General features: G+C 59.2%; 1 protein-coding gene across 1 annotated transcript in view; it reads right to left on the reverse strand.

Annotated features, from left to right (window-relative positions):
* The window catches only part of MMP15 (matrix metallopeptidase 15), a 21,266-nt gene continuing 2,907 nt past the window's right edge, over positions 1 to 18,359 (reverse strand). Inside the window, exons 2-10 of the mRNA XM_086689306.1 lie at positions 9,269 to 9,417; positions 8,465 to 8,593; positions 6,852 to 7,159; positions 6,328 to 6,489; positions 5,125 to 5,378; positions 4,607 to 4,745; positions 3,562 to 3,712; positions 3,363 to 3,478; positions 1 to 2,013 (exon numbers count right to left, since the gene is read on the reverse strand). Of these exons, the coding sequence (XP_086545432.1) occupies positions 1,547 to 2,013; positions 3,363 to 3,478; positions 3,562 to 3,712; positions 4,607 to 4,745; positions 5,125 to 5,378; positions 6,328 to 6,489; positions 6,852 to 7,159; positions 8,465 to 8,593; positions 9,269 to 9,417 (1,875 nt within the window). The 3' untranslated portion in view covers positions 1 to 1,546. The remainder of the gene's footprint in view (positions 2,014 to 3,362; positions 3,479 to 3,561; positions 3,713 to 4,606; positions 4,746 to 5,124; positions 5,379 to 6,327; positions 6,490 to 6,851; positions 7,160 to 8,464; positions 8,594 to 9,268; positions 9,418 to 18,359) is intronic.

Below are 18,359 nucleotides of genomic sequence, written 5' to 3' on the forward strand. Positions count from 1 at the left end.
TTGCCGGCTGTACAATTTAATCAGTGCAGATTATTTACAGAAAGAAACGTATGAGGGTGGACACTGACCTCCACCCCCCATCCCTTGGCTGGCTCTCCGGTTCTGAGGATGGAGTGGGGAGCAAGCCTCTGGACCTGTGATCCAGGTCAGCCCATGAGAACCCCACCCTCCAGGGGCCTCAGGGATCTGGGTGGCAGGCGCGCTTGCCCCGGGCTGAGGGGAAGCAGAGGGGACGGAGCCGGCTGTACAGTACCATTTCCACAGCAGCCTTGCCGCCTGCTTACTTCGGGAAGGAAAAGAAGGAGGAAGTGTCTCTGCCCTTAGGGCTGAGCCAAGGAGAAGGGGAGTCTCCGAGGCCACAATGGGCTCCTCTGGGGGCTCCACAGCCACATCCCAGTCTGCATGAGGGGATGAGCTGCTGGCCCCTCTCCACAGTGTCCCCCCCCCCCCAGTGCCCTGGGGGACAGGGAGTGGAGGGGAGGAAACCCCAAGCCTGGTGCATGGTGGGCTGTGGGCACCCATCAGCCCCCTGTCTCCCTGGGGCCACTGGGACCTTGGCAGCTGGCTCCTGAGACCGGTGGGGTTCTGAGACCCCTGAGGACAGTGGTGTGGATGAGGGTGGGTGGGAAGAGGCCCAAGGAAGGAGCCCAAGTGGGTCATAGCTCAGAGAGGAGTGGACGGGGGCTAGAAGCCCAGCCTGGGGGGGGGGGGGGCTCCTGGGTGGAGGGGCCGTGGCAGACCCCCTTTGGTCCTTGGTAAGGCAGGCCAGGAGGTGTGGGCTCAAGCGGTATGTGGGAGCTGGGGCTGTGGGCCCCTTGGCTGGTCGGGGGTGGGGTGGGCGTCTTAAGACACGAGAAGCCTCAGTTACTGGGGTTGAGAGAGGTGGGCTGGGAAGCAACCAAAACTCAACATGACTCATGGCCAGTAGGCTACCTCACCCTTCCGTCTGTCCCCTGTGGCCTGGCCTGCCCCCGGGGAGTAAGCTCTTCCTAAGTCAGAGATTCAGGTGGGTGGAGACTAGTCAGGTCCCCCCAGTCTCCAGAGCTCGCTCGGGTTGAGGAGGGCCCCTCCAAAACCCTTCAGCTACTTTCCAACTGGGCCTTCTGACCCTCTGGTCCTCTGGCTGTGCCCGAGCCAGAGGCAGTACGGGGTGGGAAGGGGTGGGGTCGGGGAGGTAACCCCCTGTCCAGAGCAGAACTACATTTAGAAAACTCTAACCCCTGCCCTGATGGACTGCTGCTCCTAGTCAGGAAAGTAGAAACAAATACTCAATTAGTGTGCAAAAAAAAAAAAAAAAAAAAAAAAAAAAAAGAAAGAAAAAGAAAAAAGAAAGAAAGAAAAGAAAAGAAAACCCTGGGCATAAATAAACAATGGGGCAGGGCTGGCAGGGATGTTGGAGGGGCCTGGAGGAGCCCCCACCCAGGGGCTGAGGGAGCCATGGAAGGCCCTTGCTGGGTGCCCCCAGGAGCCGTCTCAAAACCACGGGCTCCGCCAGCCCCGGCCCCTTAGCACCGTGAGGAGCGGGAGGGCCGGGCGCGGGGCGGGGTCAGACCCACTCCTGCAGCGAGCGCTTGCAGTAGAGGAGCATGCGCGGGGCGCCCTTGCGCTGCATCTGCACCAGGGCGTAGGTGAGGCCCAGGATGCAGAGGAGCAGCAGCAGCGGTGGCACCAGCACCATCACCATGTTCACTGTCCGCGTGACCTCCTCCATCTGCACCACCACTCGGCTGCCCCCGTCCTCACCTGTCCCCTCCCCGAAGTCCCCCTCTCCGCCACCCGCGCCGGCCTCGCGGCCCTCATCGCCCTCTTCGCTGTCACCGCCCGCCCCGGGCTCTGCACCCCCATCGGGGTTGAAGGGCGGACGGGCCACATCGGGCCATCGGGGTCCCGTGTCCACGTGCTCTTGGCAGCCCATGAAGTCCCGCAGGATGGATTTGGGGTAGCCCGGCTCCATTCGCAGGCGCTCGTTGTCAAACTTCCAGTACTTGGTGCCCTTGTAGAAGTACGTGTAGGCTGCAGGGGCAAGCGGGGATGAGTGGTGTCAGGCTGTGCCCCAGCCGCCGGCTGGTGACCCTCAAAGAAGACCAGGACATGCTGAAGGAGCCCCAGCTTGAAAACACCCACCCCGGGGGCGCCTGGGTGGCTCAGTCAGTTAAGCGTCTGACTTCCACTCAGGTCATGATCTCACGGTTGGTGAGTTCGAGCCCCGCATCGGGTTCTCTGCTGTCAGCACAGAGCCTCCTTGGGATCCTGTCCCCCCCGCCCCTCGCCCCCTCTGCCCTGCTTGCACACTCTCTCTGTCTCAGAATAAAAACTTAAAATAAAACACCCACCTTCTTACTCGCTTGCCTGAGCATTTTCAGATCTGGCCCCTCTCAACTTATGGGACCCAGACCTGGCTCGGAGAGGGGCAGGGTTTGGGGAAAGGACCTGACGGTGCTGCCTGTGCTTCCTGGCTGGGGCAGCACGCAGAAGGGTCTTGCAGCCTGCCGCATAAGGGCTACGGTCAGGGGGCCCTGCTACCTTGTCCCAGGACTGGCTCACCCCACACCAGAGAGGTAAATGTCTTGCTCAAGGCCAGCCTTGCACACGGCCAGCCTGCAGCAGACCTGGAGCAGAGCCTAACATTGCCTTGGATGGGCTCTGTGGCTTTGGGTGCTCTGCCCATGTCCCATCAGCCCCACGAAGGGCCAAGTCTGAACTATGAGTGAGTCTATACTCTGCTGATCACAATGAGATCAGAGTAGTTGCATGGCGATGCTGTCACACACAGATGCCACGTGACCTGCCTAAGCACTGGCAAAGTCAGTGGGGTCTCCCCTGAGCCTAAGAACCTGGAACCTGAGAACCAAGACTAATGGTTTTTCGTAAGTTTGCCAGAGACCCTGCTGGAGAAATAAAAGCCACGGCTCCCTGGTGCTTAGTTATAATGACAAAGGTCAAGCTTCCTTTCCAGGCAGGTAAGCGGGCACCTTGGTAGGACTCTTGCCCGCCACTGCTTTGAGCCAAGCTAACCCCCCTCAGGCTTCAGGCTCCCTGTGGGTTGCCCCGAAGGGAACAGGGTAGTTCTGAGTTCCTGCTCTGGACACAGGCGGACCTGGGTTGGACTCTTGGTTCCCCGCAACTTTCTTTCTGTGGGGTTTGGGGCCCTTTACTCAAGCTCCCTGGTTTAGTGTGACTGTCTGTAAAGAGGGGATGGAGACAGTGCAGGAGGGACCAGGACAGTCATGCTCTGGAAGCCCCCGGCCCAGGGCCTGCCATGGCTGTGTCCCTCACACCTGCCATCGAAAGGCTGGGCGAACCCTGTGTGTGGAGGAGGGGATGGTGAGTGCTGGGCGGGCTGCAGGGGGTTGGCCCAGTACCTGCATCGTTGCTCAGGAAAGCCCCTTTGGGGGAGGTAGGGATCCCCTGCCACACGCTGATGGGCTTAGGGTAGCCAGGGTCTCCACGCTGTGTATCCTCATTAAAGCGCCAGTACCTGTGAGCAGAAGCACCGGCTGTGGTTCTCTGGGTAGGGGCGTTCGGCTGGGGCCTTCTGCCTTTGAGGAAGGCGGTGCTCACCTGTCCTCTTGGAAGAAGAAGGTGTGACCTGTGGGTTCCCACCAGATGGCCGTGTCGATGCGGTCGTAGGGGATGCCCAGGCCGTAGCTGGTCAGCGGTTGTGGGTAGCCGGGCTCTAGGTTGGCTTCTCGGAAGAGCCAGTAGCGGTCACCTGCAGGAGGAGGGGCGGGTGGGTGAGGACAGGCCTGGGGCAGAGGGGCGTGGGATGGAGGGGACGTGGGGAATGCTGTCCTGGGCTTACACATCCACACACATCCGCTGCGCACTTACCCCCCCCCCCCACAACCTTGTACACAGGACAGTGTAGGCACTGACCCCTACACACACACAAGACAACTCACTTGCACGTCACACACACTCAGCACTCACGGGCACCTGTGACATACTCATTTACACACGTACAAGTCACTCACTCACACCTGTACCCACAGCACACGGTCACACTATAAATGGCCTGCACTCCCATGTGAACATCCGCGCCCCCCCCCACACACAGTTCTTGTACAGAGGGAGGAAAGAGGGGGAGCCCTGCCTGGACTCTGGGCCCAGGGGCTTTAAGCGTGGGCTCAGGCCAGCTGGGCTGGGGACACAGCTGATCCACCGGGGATGCCGCCCTTGAGGCCCTCCCCAGAGAGGCAGGCCGCACAGGGAGGGCCGGTGGCAGGGAGCTCCACTGTCCCTGCAGACAGACCACAGAAATCCTGCCCGGGAAGGAGGGGATGGGGGGGGGGGGGGCTCTTGCCTTATGAGGAGGGGCTGCAGGAGGCACAAGACGCAAGGAAGGAGGAGTCACATGCGGAGCCCCTGTGCTACAGATGGACGCTCACCTCCAGTCAGAGCAGCCGCTGGCCCCCAGGGGCCCAGGTCCCCCTGTCCCCAGGTTTCTGTCTCCTCCTGCCCCACCCCTGCCTTGACTCGGCTCCCCACACTGTGGACATGCCATGTAGCCCTTCGCTCTCCCCCTCCTTCGGGCCCGCTGGGTCAGAGGCCAGGCCAGAGGTCAGGGAAGGGAGGCCGCCCTGCCCTCCCACCTACCCCAGCTTACCTTTAAAAAAGACAAAGCGTCCATCTTGGCGCTCGTAGGCAGCACTGATGTCACTGGGCAGGCCACGCCAGAAGTGCCCAATGGGCATGGGATAGTTGTCCAGGACGCGGTTGTGCCGGACCCGCCAGAACCAGCGGCCCTGGGGAGGGCGTGGGTGTGAGCGGGCAGGGCAAGCTCGCTCCCTCATACCGGGAGAGGCCCCTCGTCCGGCTGCCCCTTCCTAGGTCAGGGAGATCCGGAGGGGTGGCTTGGAAAGCCAGGGCAGCACCCATAAGTGAGCCCTGGGCGGGGTGTGGACCCCTGCACTCGCTGTGTGACCCTGAGCAAGTCCCGTGTCCCTCAGGCTGGTTTCTTCTTGGTCTAGGGTCTGAGGGCTCCCCAGGGGCTGCTCAGTGAGGGAGGGGTGGGTGCGCTCGGGCAGTCAGGTGGGGCAAAGATGCAGGGGTGGGATGTGGGGGCTGCTCTCCTGCTCTGAGACCGAGCCAAGGGATCAGGGGAGACACGGGCAGGGGCCAGACCTTGAACACGAACATCTCCCCACGCAGCATGGCTACTGTGTCAAAGTCCCCGTCGCAGATGTTAGGGCCATACTGGTCAGGCCGTTCCGTGGCTCGGGGCTGGGCTGGGGGGCCTGGCTTTGGGGGCCGCTCCGGCTTCCCGCCTGGGGGTGGTGGCTGAGGGGGTCTGGGAGGCCGATGGTCTGGCCGGCCCGGTCGCCGGGGAGTCACAGTGGGGAGAGGCCGGGTGGGCTGTGGCTGACCATCCGGGGTGCCTGCAAAGTGGGGTGGGGTGAGTGGGAAGTCAGAAGGTAGCCCCTACTCAGAACCAGGGGACCCTGGGGCACCCAGCCCGGAGAGACATGTGCTTCGGCGGTGGGGTCTACCTAGGTGACGCGCCCCCCTGTCTGTCCACAGCCGACCCCTCCCCCACACCTGCCATCATGCTCAGGAGGACCTCTGTCCTCCATACAGCCCTCTCCTTCACCTCCCCACACTGGACGTGGGTCACTGTGCCCCTGAGGCTGCCCTTTCCTCCACTTCTCCTTGGGGACATTGCCCTCAGGACACCAGCCTGCTTTGGTGGACACACGCAGAGGAAAGAACATGGTTCTGTGACCTCTGCCAGGGGCCCATCTTCTTACCAGGTTGCCAGGGACAGAGTGAGGAAGTATCTGTCACGTGCCCAGCAAGGCAGGTACCGCCAGCCCTAACAAGGGGCTCGGGGTGGTGCCGAGTGCAAGCCGGGCCCACAGAATCAGTCCTCAGGAGCCCTTACCACTGGAGGCCTTCTCGGGTGGGGCCTGGACTGAGGGGGGTGCCACCTGCCTCAAAGCCACCGGGAAGTGATAAGCCAACAACACTCGCTGGCGAGCTTGGGACAGGCTTGGGTTGGAGCGAGAGTAGGAGGAACGAGATCTGGGGCCAGGGCATCTTCTGTCTAATAAGAGTATCAATGACACTGAGGAGGAGAGGAGCGGTCTGTGAGGGGCCTTGGAGACCCCAGTCTGGAGCCACCATGAGGGCCCTAGAGTTGGCCAGTCCTGCGTGTGACTTCCAGCACCATCACTCACTCCCTGAGCGATGTGGACAAATCACTAATCCTCTCTGGGCCTGTTTCCTCATCGACACAACAGGGAGAGCAGTGGCACCTATGCCTCGTAGGGCTGGGAGTTGAGAGCTGACGTGCAGAGCCCGCTGGCCGTGCCCACGCTGCCCGCTCACCGTAGAGCTGCTGGATGCCCCGGAGGTCGTCCTCGGGCAGCTGGAAGGTGTCGGTGTCCATCCACTGGTAGAAGGGCGCCATGATGGCACTGGGGTTGCTGGAGTGCTCCAGCCCCAGCGCATGGCCCAGCTCATGCACGGCCACCAGGAAGAGGCTGTTCCCTGCAGTGGGGATCGGCCGGGGGGTGGGGGGGTGGCACAGTCAGCTTTGCTCTGGCCCAGGCCCTGCGGGCTGAGGCCATCAGAGAGCTGGCCCTTCTGCCATTCTCAGAAGAGGCTGAGCTGCTCTGACTGCTAGGCCTCAAACTGCCCCATCTGAGAGGTGGGTAAAATGATCCCTCCCTTTCCCTACCACCCCTTGGAGGTCATGGGACAACAGACTGAGATACTGAGGGTCAGTGCTCTGGAAAACTGCACTGGATGAAGCTCTCCCCTCCCAACCCTGTCTCTGCTCAACTGGGTCAGAGGGCAACGCCCAGCTCCGGCTCTGCCTCCCCTCCCCTGCCCCGGCCAGGTGTTCTCACCATGCAGGTCGGTGCTGGAGAAGGTCCAGGGCTCATCTGCATCGAAATGGGTATCCCCGCCCAGACCAGGGCCAGGGAAATAGGCGTGGGCCAGAAAGCCCCCTGTGCCATCAAATGGTGAGCTGTCGCCGTGGAAGCCAGAGGCAAAGAGTACCATGATGTCAGCCTCCTTCTGCCTCCGCAGCCGGATGTCTTCATAGGGCACCTCCTGGAAGACCAGGGGCGTGGCCTGCTCCCACACACGGAAGGCCCTTCGCACTGCCTCCAGTGAGTGGTACCATCCCAGCTTCTCTGTGTAGTTCTGGATGCTGCAGTGGGCAGGGAGACCGGGGAGTGAACCCAGGGCCCACTGGGTCCGCTGTCCACTGCTAGCACCCACTGGGTGGGGGCGAAGACACATGGTCACAAGGAACATGTGTAAGATCTGAGCTGGTTCGTGGACGGTGCCCATCAATATCAACTACTAGTTTATTCTGATGTGAATTTGAAAAAGACAACTAACATGTCAAACCCAGGAGTTCATTAGGATATGGCTAAATAAGGTTGCATTGTATTCAGTTAGCTTAAATAAGAAAACCACTAATAAAAGTGCTATGAAGCTAAGAGAAAGAACTAGACAGTTTGATACAAATGGCTGAGGTTTAGGAAACACAGGCCAAATGGCTCTGATGATTGCAGGGTCAGGCTGTCCTAAGTTCAAGGCCGGGCTCTAACATAATCTATGTGACCTTGGGCAAGTGACTTAAGTGTTTCTGAATTTGAGTTTCTTCATCTGTAAAATGGGGAAAAGGAGAGTAGCGCTCTCATCTTGGGGGCCCTGGGAGGATTAAATGAATTAGCTCATGTAGAACATGGGTCTGGAGTCTGCACGTGATAAAAGCATGATGAGGCCTGTTATTACCCACATAAATCAGATTAAGCTTCTGTGTGCTGGACAGATCTCCTCCCTTAAAAGCTGTTGGAGCCATGAAGTCACTCTGGGGGCCTAGGGTCTAAGTGGCCACGGGAGCCGCTCTTCCTCAGGAGATAGAGCTGCGGGTAGGACTGTGGAGGGACTAAAACAAGAAGGGGAGCCCTCAGGGACTGCCACATGGCTCAAGGCTCAGGAGGCTTTCTTGCCAAAGGACTCAGCAGAAAGGAGGAAGGTGCCTGAACCAGGGTTTTTGCAGGGGACTTGCTGCCTGCACACCTGACAGATGCCCGGATTCCAGCCCTTTCCACCCTCCCCCCCCAACCCCTCAGATACCTAAAGCCCCGTGCCCTACACTGTGGAGGCCCCCAGTTTGTACTGGTACAGGAGCTGAGCTGTGAGGCCAGCCCCGGGCTGCTGGCGGGTGGGGAGCGGGGAGGGAAGGAGGATAGAGCGGAAACAGCTCCAAGGGTCCTGACCTTCACTGGGGGAAGACCGGCCAGGGTGTGCGGCCGATCTTGTCAGCGTGGGAGCAGGGTCAGCTTGTCTATGTTGGACACCCCGGGGTGGGCTTCTGGGAAAGGAAGCTTTCCAGACAAGCCCACTGGGAAGCCTGAGGCCTCAGCCTGGGAGAGGAGAGGAAAAAGCGGTCTCTGGGCAATGCCGTGGGAGGGACGCTACCACGGACAGCCATGGTCCCTACCTGAAGGTCAGGTGGTGGTTATTCCACTTCCTCCCAGTGAGGGCATAACGTTTCCGCCGTCGCCGCAGATTGGCTTTCACGCGCACCCCAAACTGGTCTGGCACCCCGCAGCGGGGTCGCTTCATCCACCTGGGTCATGGGCACGGAGGGGTAAGCCCAGAGCCTCTCCTCCACACGCCTTCCTGCTTCGGCTCTGCCTCTTCCAGGCAGTCCACCCTTCTTCCACCCTTTTGCCTTGGGCCCCCAGCCACCCTTTGCATGGGTGTGGTGGCAGTGGGAGACTCTCTGCGTTTCGATTTCCTCATCAGAAAAACAGGCACACTGACCTCAGCCTGGAAGACTGAGTGCCCGACAGAGGCTCACCTTTGTGGAGTATCACCAGTATCACCCAGGAGTGGGAGAGTTACCCCTGAGGCCCTCTGTCCTTGCTACGGTACGCTCACGTATGCCCAGGGATGTGGCTTTGGGTCCCATCACCCCTGTCAGATTCAGAGCAGAGCTGTGGCCTAGTGAGGATGTCCCATCCAAGGCACATGCTGCTGGTCCTCCCCATTCCTGTGCCTGTGGCAGACATCACTAATCAATCCCATCCTCCTTGCTGCCCAGCCAGATTCACCTCAGGAGCTTTCTCAACACGAGTTTTCAGGTAGCCAATCCCAACCAGTCCGAACTAAGATCAAACCACTTGCCATCTCTTGTCTAGGTCACTCTATCCCGGAAACTCCACCTGCCAACCCCTTTTCAGGGCAAGCCGGGAGGGCAGGTGCCAGTGGGGTCTGGGAAGGGCCCCATGGAGGGACTCACGCCTTGGTTTCTTCGTCAAGCACGCCTGTGACCGGAATCCCATAGAAGCGCTGCATCTCGGCGAGGGCTGAGGCCAGGATCTGGGCAGAGCGCATGGTGGACATGTGGCGGCTAGGCTGGGGCAGGTAGCCGTAGAGCCTCAGCCAGTTCTGCAAAGGACAGGCCACAACTCGGTCGGCACGTCTGGCACTGCTAGTCCCAAACATGCACAGCCTGCAGCCGCCCACCGCCCACCACCTCCGCCATCGCTCTGTTGGAGCCACCGCCGCCTCCTGCTAAAGTGACCACATGAGCTTCTGTGCTGCTCTGCCTGCTTCCACCTCCTATGGTCTGTTCTCACACAAGAGACAGAACAAAAGGCCTTTACAAGTCAGGTCTGGTCAACCTTCTGGTTCTGCTCAGAATCCTCCCGAAACTTCCCAGCTCAGAGTCAAAGGCAGTTCTTACAGGAGCTGCCAGGCCCCTCACTACCTGCCCCTGCCTCAGCTCTTAGACCTCACTCCTCCCACCCCCCACAGGCAGTCATGCTCCTGTCTCAGGGCCTTTGCACTTGCTGTTCCTGCTGCCCAAGTGCTCTGTAAGGCTCACACCCCCATTTTCTTCAGTCTGTGTTTCAACCTCGCCTTACTGGAGGGGTGTTTCCTGACAACATAATGTTAAAAGAAGACCACCATCCACTACACCCTGCATCCCTTCTCCTTCCCTGTACTTGTGACCATACGACACATTATATATTTCCCTTAGGTATTTATTGTTTGTCTTCCCCCATTGTTTGTCCGTGAGGGCAGTCCACAGTTGCTGTCCTTATTGTCGGACTGGGCACACCAGGGTGGGCCCCCTACCACTCCTGACAGACCGCTGGGGTTTCAGAGGTTCAGAACCTCTTGAGGCCTCACCAAGCAGGAAAACCAGCCCCTTGGGCTACTCCCTGACAAATTCTAGGCCTCCTGGAAGCAGAGCAGATGGATTGGGGCAGCCCACCCGGGGCCAACAGGGTGGGCCAGGAGGCCTGAAGTCCAGTCCCTGCTTTGCCACAAACGCTTTGCTCTTTCTGGGCCTGAGTTTTCTCAGGGGACAATGGAGTTATTGGGGTTGGGAGATTTGAGAGAGACAGCCCTGGGAAGTGCAGCTGGCACGCAATGGGGGTACCCGTCCCCTTCCAGAGTCTGCTGGGCGGGCCTTGTCTTCTCCTCCATCTATCCATCTGTCCATCCATTCACCCACCGCATCCCTCCTGCCAAGTCTTTCTGAGTACCCTCTCTGTGCCAGGTACCATGCCAGCTGGGGGCTGTGGAGGACCACGGCAGAGGGGTGCTGACCTCCAGGGGTTCACAAGCTCCCTGGGGAGACCCACTGTACCCAGAGAGGGAGGGTTTCACACCTGCAGGCCTGTGAGCAGATAGGACCATCACAGTCACAGCCGGAGGATGGGATCCCCGATGAGCCAAGCTGAACTGGGGTAAGAATTCACCTTGGCTATGAGAGCATAGTGCCCACCATGGGAGGCTGGTGGGCACAGAGGCCAGGGACTTCCGTGGGCCTTGGCCACACGGAAGTGTCCTTTACACCTTTCCTGGCCCACCCTGGGGCCTCTGGGGCCTCCCCCTCCCCTGAGTGAGGGCACCTGAGGCCTGCTCTCTGGGAGGCTCTGGAAGGTTAAGACCCCATATCAAAGTCCCATAAGGCAGGATGATGGCCCGATATGGTGGTTGCTGTGGACCAACAGCCATGTGTCAGCTGGCCAGGGCCACGCCCTTATCTGTCTGCCACCAGTATCACATCCAACTCCTCAAGCACTTGCTCCCTCAGTGCCCCCCACCGGACCCTGGCACGGCTGGGCTGCCCACATAGTCAGCTCAGCAGTGCCCAGGTTACAGCTGGAGGGAATGGCTGCTGAGTCAACGAGGGTGGCAGACAGACGCCTGGCCCCAGCTTCCAGGCCTCCCGGGCCCTGGGGAACTGCCACAGAATAAGGCAGAGACATGGAGGTGGGAAACAACCGTCCGCTCTGGGAACAGATCTGGGGACAAATTGTGGCCCTGCCACTTCTGAGGTGTGGCCACATGCCTCCCAGGCTTCAGTCCGTGGTCAGTGAAAGCGGGGTGCTGTGCTAGGACCTGCCTCATCTCCTGGGTTTCTGTGAGGGTTAAGCTGGGAGTCCACACTACTGCCTGGCAATGTGCCGGGTTGGGGAAAGTGCTCAATAAATGTAATATTAATGACAGAGGCCTGTCTGGTTGTCCATGGAGCTGCAGCCTTTTGCCTCCACCAACAGAGCTGGAGGGTCCAGGCTCCAAGGGGGGCCTAAGTGCCAGGCAGCCTCAGGTGAGGGCACAGCAGCGGCCTCCCCCATGGCCTCCCCCACCAGCCCTCCTCACTCACCCCTCTGGCCCAGGGCTCCTTCCCTCAGCTCCACCGGACACTGGCGGTGCCGTGGGCACCCTCCCTGTTCTTCCCAAGCACGGGAAGCCTTTCCTGAAGCTGTGTGTGTGAGGGGCAGGGTGGGAGGTCCCCACCCGTAATGGACAGTTTCCCTGAAGAGGCATGGGGAGACCTGGAAGGCAAGGCCAGGCCGCTAGCCCAGCTCCAGCAGCCAGAGGAGGTGGGGGGAGAGGTGGAGCTGCCCGCTGACAGATGAGGTCGCCTCTACATCACCTATTTGCATAAGGTAAAAATATCTCACTGGAGCGCAATCACAGGCCACCAAGGGGCTGATTAGTGGTGTCTGCAGAGTGACAGAGGGAGGGCAGGCAGGGGAGGCTCAGGCTGGGGCCCTGGGGAGGGAACGGGAGGGGAGCTGGGCCTGTCTGCAGTGAACAGCTCCAGGGCCCAGCACAGCCGATGGGGCTGAGGGGCCCTTCAATCCTGGAGGCAGCTCAGGGGGTGATGGGAAGGTCCCACGGGTGCCTGCGGACCCTCCTCCGCACAGACAAGCACCCTCTGGGTCTTAGGGAAGCCAAGAGCTCCCATTTCAATATGGGCCAAGCCTTGAACCCTCAATGCCCTCGGCCCCTGCCAGGATGAGAAGCCAGGCTGAGAACCAGCGGCCTGTGAGGGAGGGTGAGCAGATACGCGGCCTGGGCCCAGAGCAGCTGAGCCCCAGATGACAAGGCGAAGAAGCTGACGGAGGCTGCCTGACTCTGGCAAACTTGTGTTCGGGGCTGATTGCCAAGTGCCAATCAGTCTACACCCCCCGTAGGGCTGTAGGCTTCTCCTCTCCCCTGCGTCTGGGAGGATGTTTCTCTCCACCCTACTCCTACTGCTGGACTCAGTGTGACAAGTCCAGGAGGGGAAGATGCAGATGCAGAGGGAAGGGGGCATGGGGCAGGGGTGCACAGGTGGGTGGCAGGGGCTGCTTGTGCCCTGAAGTCCCAGCTTGCTGACAGGCTCTGCTGCCACGGGCCAAAAGTGGGTAGCAATTCCCAGGGTCGTGACTGGCCTCCCAGTCTCAAAGCTGGGGAGAGGCTGTGTTCAAGCCCCTGCCGCCCCGACCGGCAACCGTAAAGACTGTCCTTTACACAAGTTGCCGCCTTTCTTTCCTTGTTACCTAGATTCTCATAGGTGGGGTTAGCCAAGCAGGTGAAACTTTGTTTCTCAGGTGGGGAAACCGAGGCTCAGATGGGTCAGGGAGCGGCAAAGTAGGGGGAACTCCTCCATGAGAGCCGCTGTCCAGTGGGAGGCCGGGAAGGTTCTGAAGAGAGCTCTAGGGTCCACACAGAGAGACCCCACCCACTCCAGTTCTTTCACAGCCATTTCTTTCTTAAGCTCCAGACCCCACCCCATGAGTACGTATAGATGCTTCAGGTGCATGTCTAGCCCCAGGTGCGGAAACGTGGGGCCATCAGGAGTCGGAAGGGGGAGATTCTTAGGCCCCTGGCTCCCAGGTGAGGCCGTAAACACAGTAGCAGAAGGTTGAGACCCTTCTGTGGGCCAGGCAGCCTGCTCTTATCAGCCCATTCAAAGCTCACAAGTCCCCCATCCCATTATACAGACAGTGAGGTTCGGAGACGGTGAGTGGCCCACCCAGGGTCACACAGCTGGCCTGGATAGAACTGGAGTCCATAAGCAGTGCAACTGGCCCACTGCCTGTGAAGTAGCACCAGCTCCTCTCGGCCGAGGAGCAGTGCCCAGGATAGCACTGGGGGAGGGCATCTAATCCTCCCCACACCCCACATCTCTGGCTGGGGCTGGGCGCTGGGCCATGTCAGCAGGGCTGCCCACCAGGATTGCTGAGACAATGCCAAGCCAGGCCTGCAGGGAGGGTACGTCTGCGAAGGAGCCGCGGATCAATACTGTGCATTAAGCCGCCGTAGGGGTGGGGTGAGCTCCCCTGCTCTGCTGCCCCCACAGCCACCTCCCCGGGCTCAGACGGCTGGGGCCCCTCCCACTCAGCCTTATCGGCCTCTGTGCGATAAAAGCCAGTCTCCGCTGGGCTCCGCTCCGTTTCTGTCAGCCACAGCTCTCTCTGTAGTCCAGGCTGACCCTGGCAGGGTCGCCAGCCAGGCACAAAAGGCGTCTTGTCAGGGCTGCCAAGGACAGACCCAGACCTTCCACGGTGTGAGGTCCTCATCGTGCCCGTCTCCCTTACCCCGTATCCCAGGCTGTGGGCTCTTGGGAGCAGGCCAAGGCCTTGCTTGGCTCTGCACTCCCAGTCTTGGGCACGGAGCCGGCGCTGAAAGAGACTTGTGGTCCTGGGGAGCCACAGACCCTGCAGATGCAGAGCGTGCACCCTGGGCCCATCGGGCCCACCCTCTAGGGGATCCGAGCTGGGAACCCATTCACTGGCAAGGTGACCCAAACAAACCCGAGACTCATCCAGCCTTAGGCTGGAGGGGACCTCAGGCCATCAAGTCCAGCTACCTCCCTGAAGCCTCTAAGGACCCTAGCTGGGCCCATGACTCATCCAGCCTGCACCCCGGCAGAGATGGGGTGCCCACCGCCACTGAGGTAGCCCATTCTGTCTTTGGGCATCAGTGACTGTTGGAAAGCTCCTCCTCAGGCTGAGCAGAAATCTGCCTCCCAGTGACACCTGTTCCTTGGTCCTGACTGCTTGTCCACATAACAGGCCTTTGAATGATGGAGGGGGGCTTATTAAGCTTCTCTAAGCTCCCGTTCTGCTCCTTCTTTGCAAAATGGGGTCGATATTATCACTCCTCACTGCCACACAGGGATGACAGCACAGATGACGCAGACCCAAGGCCGGTGAAGAGAGGGGGCACTCCGCCAGCCCCCCTGTCCTTGGTGTGTCCTTTACCCTTCAAGGTAGCACGATTCATACCTAAGCAGTTCCAGAAGAACATACTTGCTTATTTGGGGCTCAAGCTGACCCCCTCCACCACTATGTGAAAGTTGCAGTTGGGGAAGGGGCTCTGGGTGGCTGGGAGAGTAGGAGGGCTGGGGGATTGTCCGGCGAGGCAAGCAGGAAGGAGGTGGCCACCTGAGTTCCTGTGCTCCCTCACCCTGCTCCTTCCCAGCCTGCTCCTGCAATCCTTAACCTGGAGGAAAAACCAGACGGTCCTTTGGCCAGTGGGCGGGGTGAAAAAGCCCTGTTTGCTAGTGGTTTCGGGGCTGGCTGTGAGCCAGTTCTTAGGGCCTCACCTGGAAACTCTCCTGTAGATGTCGTCCATGTAGATAGGGCTGTTCATGGGGTAAAGCCTGGGTGGCTGGATTGGCAGGGGTGGGGAGGGGTAAAGGCATGTGTGGCCCCATCTCCACCCTCTCCTTCCCACCTGGCTCCAGCCCAGCGGGCTCCCCATGGCATGGCACCTTGCAGCCTTTAACCCAGCATGCGTGCTGGGAGCTCAGCTCCAAGTCAGACCAACTAGGTTCAAAGCCCAGCTCTGCCACCCCCTGGCTGGGGAATCTGGGGCAACTTCTCTTACCCCCTAGTCTCAGTTTCCTCTTCTATACAGTGGGGTAATGATAGTCCCACATTTGCAGAGTAACAGCAGGATTAAATGTGAAAATGCTTACAGAACATTCATAGGCCGTGCCTAGGTTGAAGGTGCTCAAAAATAACACCTGATCCTCACTGGGCCTCATGTGAGGACCAGTGGGCACAGCGTTCAGCATTTTACACACAAATGCACCGAATCTCCCCAGGAACTCCATCCAGTAGATGCTATTAATATTCTCATTCTGTAGACAAACTGAGGCTCAGAGAGGTTTTGTGACTCGCACAACAGCAAATGCCACTTGTTTCTCATCGTTGCTGTGTTTGGCTACCACTTTGCAAGTGCTTCTTTTATGCCCAGTGCCATGCTCATAAATGCTCAACGTGAAGCTGGGCTGTCACTGCTCATGGTGGCAGTCACTCCTGGGAGGACAAGGTAGTTCTCAGGGCTAAGAGCCAGCCTTGGAAAGCTGACCCACACCCTGGTTTCCAGGCTCTGGAAGCTGGAGCATGAGATGGCAGTAGGATGAGAAGCATCTTTGAAGGCTGGCTAATGGCTGCTACCCAGGTCCTCATCTGTCTGTCCAGATATCAGAGATTGGGTTGGGTCTTTTGCTCATTTCTTACTGTTCCCACAAAGGAAATGGGATCTGGTAAAAGGCATCCTTTTCTGTCTCTCTGATCCAAGCCCAGCTTGCATACCTATGCTGTTCTTGCCTGGGGGTGCAAAATCTGTGCTGCCTCCCCCAAAGGGCCCAGCCCACAGCCACTGGTCTCCAGGCATCCCCGGAACCAGTGTCCTTCTGAGGAGCGGCCGGCCTCATTTGCACCCTGACTCAGGGAGGCTCATCCAGCTAGAAGGTATGTATGGTGTGCTGCAGGCTTAGATAAGTGTTCATGACGCCACCTTCAGGACCCCAGGGCCCCACGTTCACCTGTGGAGTCCTCCCAGGACCCTTTGTAGTGGAGAGGACCCAAGCAGAGAGCCCCTGACCCCTCTCTGCTTCTGCTGACTCAGAGAACACATCTCCATGTCCAAAAGCATAAGCTGGCCATGGAGCTTGGCCCCTGCCTCCGTGGCCAGCTATGCGAGTCACATAAATCTTGAGAGGATACGGAAGATGCCAAACGTCTTAGTCTATCCAGACTGCTGTAACAAAAATACCATAAACTGGAAAGCCTACAACATTTATCTCGCACAGTCCTGGAGGCTGGCAGTCTAAGATCAGGGGGGCAGCCCCGATGGGTTCCGGTGAGGGCTCTCTTCTGGGTTGCAGACTGCCGATGGCTTGCTGTGTCCTCACATGGCAGAAGGGGCAAAGGAACTTTCCTGGGCAGCAATCTCACTCATGAGGGCCCCATCCTCATGACCTAATCACCAGAGTCCCACCTCCTAATACCATCACCTTAGGAGTCGGGTTTCAACATAATGAATGGGGGGGGGGGGTGGTGGTGGTGGTGGAAAGTATGCAAACGTTCAGTCTAGAGCACCAACTGTAATCAGTGGTGACCCACAGCAGCCACTACAGCTGGCCTCGGGCAGAAGTCAAAATCCCAGCTGGGCAGAGGTGATGATGGCAGGGAACGTGTGGTCCAGGAACAAAAGGGGCCAGAACCAAAAGCTTGGAAGGGAGGGGCTTTTCCATGCCTGGCAGTGTAGCCATCCTGAGTTGGCATCAGAGAGTATAGGCCGTGAGGGCTGCAATTCTTTGGGGGATCTGGCTGTTTCTATGCTGTTTCTTCTGCTCCTTGGGGTGGGGCAAAGGAAGGCCTTCTTGTCCAGGGCTCAGAGAGGCCAGGCCAGGCAGATACACTGCTCAGACAAGCACATGCCAGGCTGTTCTCTGCATGGAGGCAGCTGACTGACTGGACCCTGGGGCGGCCCAAACACGGGGGACCTGACAAAAGGGCTGGAGGTGAAGGGCATGGCCCAATTGGATGCCAGGTCCCTGGCTGCACCAATCAGCCCAGTTCTCTCTGGGTTTTGGAACAGAGTATGGGAGAGAAGTGGTCTGTTAGTAGTCAGAGAAGAGACTGAAAAGCAGAGATGGGAGGGAGGAGAAAAGATTCAGCTTCTGCAGGTTCCCGATGACAAGGCCCTCACATGAACCCCTTTCCTTGAGGGTGGGCACAGGGACCCTCTGCAGTTTCTGTTCCACATTTAAGAGAGGGTACTAAAAAGAGAGCACCAGTAGGGCCCCCAGGGGCCAGCATGGAAGTGCGGGCAGAGATTGGAACACAAGGAGCCTGGGGCTTTGGCTTGCCAGTCAGACCTGAAGGTCAAAATCAGAATTCGAGGTGACCTGCACCCCTCCTTTTGCTCATCTGCTCAGCCCCCACTCAGGGGCAAGGAAAATCTGCGGGAGTCCACCTCTGTTTACCTGGGTGTGTCCAGGTTTTAGTGGCAGTGGCAGCACACCTGTGAACTCTGGCAGCTGAGTCACTCCCATGGGGCGGGGCTGAGAGCCTGAAGTTGTGCCTAAAAGGAAGCAGTCGGGGGATGGGGAACCAGAGATTCTCTGGTGAAAACCAAAGGCACTTAAGCAGGCTAGGTGCCACAGCCAGAAACGGTGGGACTGAGATCCATAGGTGGGGGCTAGACTCTCGGGGAGGGAGTCCAGGAGCGCAGCGGGCACCCCACTCAGGCAGGGCCGGGGTCTATGCAGGGCCTGGGTCTATACAGCCATTCTGGGCTGGAGCCTGGGACTTGACATCCAAGGGAGTGAGTGGGACAGGGCAGAGTAAATCAGTGGTGGCTTCCCCAAGAAAGACAGCCTTCTCCAGGCTGAGGCCTGGTAGGTGGCAGGTGGCCGGTGGCTGCCAGCTCCTAGCACATGCCAGGCTCCCTGATTCCTTAGTCTGGTGAAACTCCTGTGGTTTCTGTCCTGGGAGAGGGAGGGGAGGGGAGAGAGGCTGGCCTTGACTCAGTTGCCAGGCTGCTCAAAGAAAGGTCCAGCCATGACCCGACCTGAAGTCTGGAGCTATGGGGGTTCTGGGTGAGGACCAAGAGCCCTTCTTCAAGGGAAGGAGGCTCTCTGTACGCAGGGTGTGGGCCAGGCCCAGGAGTCTCCCCCATGCTGGTGTTCTGATAGCATGGGCCTGGGGACAGTTCTCCCATGGCTTCCTGGCAAATGGGCTGATTGCTTAAGTCATTTGACTTTTTGGGCCCAGATCTGGACAGACTTCACAGACTCCAAA

Source organism: Puma concolor, chromosome E2, assembly GCF_028749965.1.
Source record: "Puma concolor isolate L17-30 chromosome E2, mPumCon1.1.hap2, whole genome shotgun sequence".
Taxonomy (NCBI): domain Eukaryota; kingdom Metazoa; phylum Chordata; class Mammalia; order Carnivora; family Felidae; genus Puma; species Puma concolor.